Source organism: Gossypium hirsutum, chromosome A10 (genome assembly GCF_007990345.1).
Source record: "Gossypium hirsutum isolate 1008001.06 chromosome A10, Gossypium_hirsutum_v2.1, whole genome shotgun sequence".
In the NCBI taxonomy this organism is placed as follows: Eukaryota; Viridiplantae; Streptophyta; class Magnoliopsida; order Malvales; family Malvaceae; genus Gossypium; species Gossypium hirsutum.
Window position 1 is genome coordinate 4,983,806 of NC_053433.1, and position 5,093 is coordinate 4,988,898.

The 5,093-nt window shown below is 33.7% G+C and overlaps 1 protein-coding gene across 1 annotated transcript; it reads left to right on the forward strand.

Annotated features, from left to right (window-relative positions):
* Positions 1–1,059: 1,059 nt before the first annotated feature.
* Positions 1,060–4,804, forward strand: LOC107897473 (4-coumarate:CoA ligase 1). The gene is made up of 4 exons (XM_041079662.1): positions 1,060–2,251; positions 3,809–4,007; positions 4,093–4,306; positions 4,391–4,804. The coding sequence occupies exons 1-4, from the start codon at positions 1,253–1,255 to the stop codon at positions 4,608–4,610; spliced, it is 1,632 nt and encodes a 543-aa protein (XP_040935596.1). The 5' UTR covers positions 1,060–1,252; the 3' UTR covers positions 4,611–4,804.
* Positions 4,805–5,093: the final 289 nt, after the last annotated feature.

Genomic DNA, 5,093 nt, shown 5'->3' on the forward strand with positions numbered 1-5,093 from the left:
ATCATTATAGAGGAACTAAAACTAGAATTAGACCGAAATTTGGGTTTTAAATTGGAGTGATGGTAAAAGATTAGAGGTGGGCTTGTATGGGAATGGGCTTGGGGTAGTTGCTTGACGACAATCGATAAATAGCGCTAGGTGAAGGTGGAAATGGATGGTCCAACAATGACCAATGTATTGCGGGAAGTGGTAGGTAAAAAGCCGTCATGAAAATGGTCATATCCTTTTTGAGTCAGCTTGCCATCTTTCTAAACCAAACATGGACCCCATCCAACCGAAAACCCACTCTCTCACCAAACCTTTGCCCCTTCTTTTAGTGTCCATAGATTTTAGTCATAATATACTCATATTTGGTTATATTTGAGTCATACAACACAACTTATTGATTTGTTTATGTAATTCAAACACTATAATTATATTAATTATCCTTCTCTCATTATGAATCAATAAGCATAAGTAGTTCCTAATAATTTGGATTTGGAGTGAATTTAGAAAATTTTTAATAGGGTCGGAATTTAATTATAGTTTTATAATTTTTTGAAAAGATTAAACATAAAATTTTATTTTTTTTGGGAGTTTTAAAATAAAATTTTACTATATATTAATTTGTAATTTATTTATTTATAAGAGACTGAATTGAATATTTTATTTTGAGGAACTAAAATACAGTTTTACTATATATTAATTTATAGTTTGTGTATTTATAAGAGGGCTGAATTGCAAATTATTTATTTTTGGGGTTAAAGTGTAATTTTAATATACATTAATTTATAATTTCTCCATTTATGAAATGATTGAATTGATTTTCTTTTCATTTTTGGGATTGCTCTTCAAATTCGCTTCTGAATTAGATTGAATTCGAATATTAAAGTTGTTATTATTAAAAAGACTTTATAGATAAAAATAATTTTAAGGGTTTTTATTTTTATTTTCATATAACCATTAATATCTTCATCTATTTTACAATACGAAAGTAATCCAATGTTATTTGAGCAAAAATAGTATTCCACGAACTATTTTAAGGTTTTAATATGGAATTCCCATCCTCTTTCCTAATCTTTCCCTCCAATAACCAATGAAATTCCTATCCTACCCTTTCACCAACCTCCCCACCAACTTTAATCTAATTACTATATCAATATCATTATTAGCTGCCATTTCCTTTCAGGCTCCAATAAACGTACAAAGCTTAATTTTTTTTTCTAAGTATATAGATTTATCTTTGTAGCTCAACTCCCCACCAAGTTCCCAAATGGCACCCCAAGCTGAAGTGCAACAACAAGAAATCACTTACCGATCAAAGCTTCCCGATATCTATATCCCTAAGCACCTTCCTTTACATTCATATTGTTTCCAGAATCTGTCCAACGTTGCCTCCAAGCCCTGTTTGATCAATGGAACCTCGGGCAAAGTCTACACTTACGAAGAAGTTGAACTCACTGCTCGCCGAGTGGCTTCGGGGCTTAACAAGCTCGGCATCCAACAACGCCAAGTGATCATGCTTTTGTTACCCAACACTCCGGAGTTCGTCCTCTCTTTCCTTGGCGCTTCGTTCCGTGGCGCCATTGCGACTGCGGCTAATCCTTTCTTCACTCCGGCGGAGATATCGAAGCAGGCGAAAGCCTCGAACGCTAGGCTTATCATCACGCTAGCCAGCTACGTTGACAAAGTAAAGGAATTCGCAGAAGACAACGATGTCAAGATCGTATGCATTGACTCAGTCCCGGAGGGCTGTTTACACTTCTCCGAGTTAACCCAAGCCGACGAGAACGATCTTCCTGAAGTCGATATCGTCCCCGAAGACGTCGTAGCGCTTCCTTACTCGTCGGGAACCACGGGGCTCCCTAAAGGGGTGATGTTAACGCACAAAGGTTTGGTCACGAGCGTGGCGCAACAGGTTGACGGAGAAAACCCAAATTTGTATTTCCATAGCGAAGATGTGATCTTATGTACTTTGCCAATGTTCCATATTTATGCCCTGAACTCGATCATGCTCTGTGGGCTACGTGTTGGGGCTGCGATTTTGATCATGCAGAAGTTCGACATCGGCCTACTGTTGGAGCTAATACAGAAATACAAAGTAACCATTGCTCCGATTGTGCCACCGATAGTTTTGGCCATCGCTAAGTCATCGGAAACTGAAAATTACGATTTGTCATCGGTGAGGATGTTGAAGTCCGGTGCCGCTCCGTTGGGTCAAGAGCTTGAGGATGCTGTAAAAGTCAAGTTTCCTGGTGCCAAATTTGGACAGGTATGGACGTTTTAATATTTTTACTTGTCTTATTTATTTGTGTTAGTTATAGTCGGTCCAACTAATATTTTATCTTTTGGGCAGTATTTTTTTAAATTTAATTTATTTTGAATTATAGGTTAATGTGTCATCATTTATTTCATTAACAACATAAAACCTTATATATTATCAGTAATTTCATTTTGGATATATCTTATAATTTTTTAAAAAAATATATTTATTTAATTTCATTTTAGATAGCGTGTCCCTATTTGATAATGTATATATTGAATATATTATTCAAATCGGTTGGTGTCGATTTTATTATTGAAAAGATATTGGAAATTTTGATTAGAAATCAAATTAAATACACATTTTACTGCAGGGGCAACCTACCAAAATAGAAATAATATTAAAGGATTTTTCAACCTCTCATTCATATTTATATTATATCGTATTTTTTAAATATACGGTGCATGATACAAGCCTATAAGATAGTGTTCCTACTAAAGAAAATGTATATCTCTATTTCTATACTTAAAGATTGAATTAGTATTACTTTCAATTGAGTTTTAACTCAGTATAAATTTACTAAAAATTACTTATTTTTACAAGTAGTTAAATATTATTTTAAGAGTATTTTTATCTTTTTATATAAAATTTAAAAGATATATATATATATTATAGGATTCAATAAAAACGACATAAAATCTATTCTTTCAATTTTACCATCTCAATCAAAGGCATATTTAGAATTTACTATCACTTTCTATAAATTTATTAGATAATTAACTTCATCCTCATAGTGGGTACATGTCATAATCTAGTGTATAGTACTATTTTGTGAGTGAAAAATTAGTTATTATAAATAAATAAAAATGAAAGAGGACAAAATAACTAAATATGAAAATATATTTAGTAACAGAAAAAATTAATTAGCATAACATCGATATTTCAAAATTAAAATTAAAATGATTTAAAATTTAGAGATTAAATAAAAATAAAGAGAATAAAATAACTAAATATGAAATTATATTTAATAACAGAAAAATTAATTAACATAACATCGATGTTTCAGGATTAAAATTAAAATTATTTAAAATTTAGGAAAGTGAAAGTCATAATTTAGAAATCTTTGTAGCAATTATCGCTTAATGTATATATATGTAAAAGAATTGGAAGACGACTTCTACTAGTTAGTAGTAAGGCTCATTACTGCAGGGGTCAAAGCTATGATGTTGTACTTCCACTAAAAATGATAGTGGATATAGCCCCAATCATCACTCACCTAATCCTCTTTCCCAACACATTTTAATCAAATAATATTTGGTTCATGTCCATAGGTACGACCATTAACCCGAATCTTTTACCTTTTTTTCCATTATAATTTTGGTGGAGGTGGCTGACCAACCTCCTATGTGATATTGCCGTTTGCTTTGATACCTTAGGCTTCTTCTTTTAGGCCCACATTGAAATGGAATGAGAATTTTTTTTCAACAACCTTGAAATTACACCAACTTTGATAAGGTCGACATGATGTAGCACATTCTAAAATTAATTGTTATTTTGTTTTTATAGGGTTATGGAATGACAGAAGCTGGACCAGTTCTAGCAATGTGTTTGGGATTTGCCAAGGAACCCTTTGAAATGAAATCCGGAACTTGTGGGACTGTTGTAAGGAACGCGGAGATGAAAATCGTCGACCCCGAAACCGGTTTGTCCTTGCCGCGGAACCAGGCCGGCGAGATTTGCATTCGAGGAGATCAGATCATGAAAGGTACATTTGTAATTTCTCATGTTTCTTTGAAATTGAGAATAAAACATGAACAGCATTAATTGAATGTTTGGTTTTTTCCCCCCAGGATACCTTAATGACCCTGAGGCCACTGCTAGGACCATTGACAAAGATGGCTGGTTACATACCGGAGACATTGGTTACATTGACGACGATGATGAACTCTTCATCGTCGATCGATTGAAGGAATTGATAAAATACAAAGGGTTTCAAGTTGCCCCTGCCGAGCTCGAAGCAATGCTCATTGCTCACCCTGAAATCATCGATGCTGCTGTCGTCGCGTAAGTTTTAATAACCACGAAAGTATATGTCTCTATGAACAGGAAAAAAAATTGTTTTAACATCAAAGCTTACTTTGATTTCAGAATGAAGGATGAAGCAGCTGGGGAAGTACCTGTTGCATTTGTGGTGAGATCAGATAAATCTCAGATCAATGAAGATGAAATCAAGCAATATATTTCGAAACAGGTGGTGTTCTATAAGAGAATAAGCCGTGTGTTCTTCATTGAAACCATTCCAAAGGCACCATCAGGGAAGATCTTGAGAAAAGAATTGAGAGCTAAACTGGCTACTGGAAACTATTGATTATTATATTTGTTTTCTGAAATCTTCCCCAACTTTTCCATGAAAAAACTGTTTGAAATAATATACAAAGAGTGTATGGGTTAAAAATAGGAACTGTTTATATATGCTCCTTAAAATCTGGATATATATATATACACAAAGTGAGTTTGGGAAGATTGTAAAGTTATGAGATGAAAAGATTCAATTTGCTGAAAGAGGATGTAATGATTAATATCCTTTGCTTTTCATTTTCAGAAAAATTTAGCCATTAATGTAAGTTTTGACTGAAAATTGAGACCACAAAGACTATAATTTACAAATTACAAATTACACGTTATGTTGTTTGGTGGCTTTCTCCGACAGGCCATATCAAAGGATAGATAGAGACAGAGGTTAGCACCGTATATTAAAACGTAAGAGACAGGCTTATTCTGATGCATTAACTATGCCTTAGAAACAGCACGATCTACTGTGGTTTATGGCATGAGGTCCCCCAATCGGAGA

What these genes read in the sequence shown, in the direction of transcription:
- LOC107897473 (XM_041079662.1), top strand. Translation starts at nt 1,253, where the DNA reads ATGGCACCCCAAGCTGAAGTGCAACAACAAGAAATCACTTACCGATCA. An exon ending in CTGGTGCCAAATTTGGACAG is followed by an intron (nt 2,252 to 3,808) that starts GTATGGACGTTT and finishes TTGTTTTTATAG; the next exon opens with GGTTATGGAATGACAGAAGC. An exon ending in ATCGATGCTGCTGTCGTCGC is followed by an intron (nt 4,307 to 4,390) that starts GTAAGTTTTAAT and finishes CTTTGATTTCAG; the next exon opens with AATGAAGGATGAAGCAGCTG.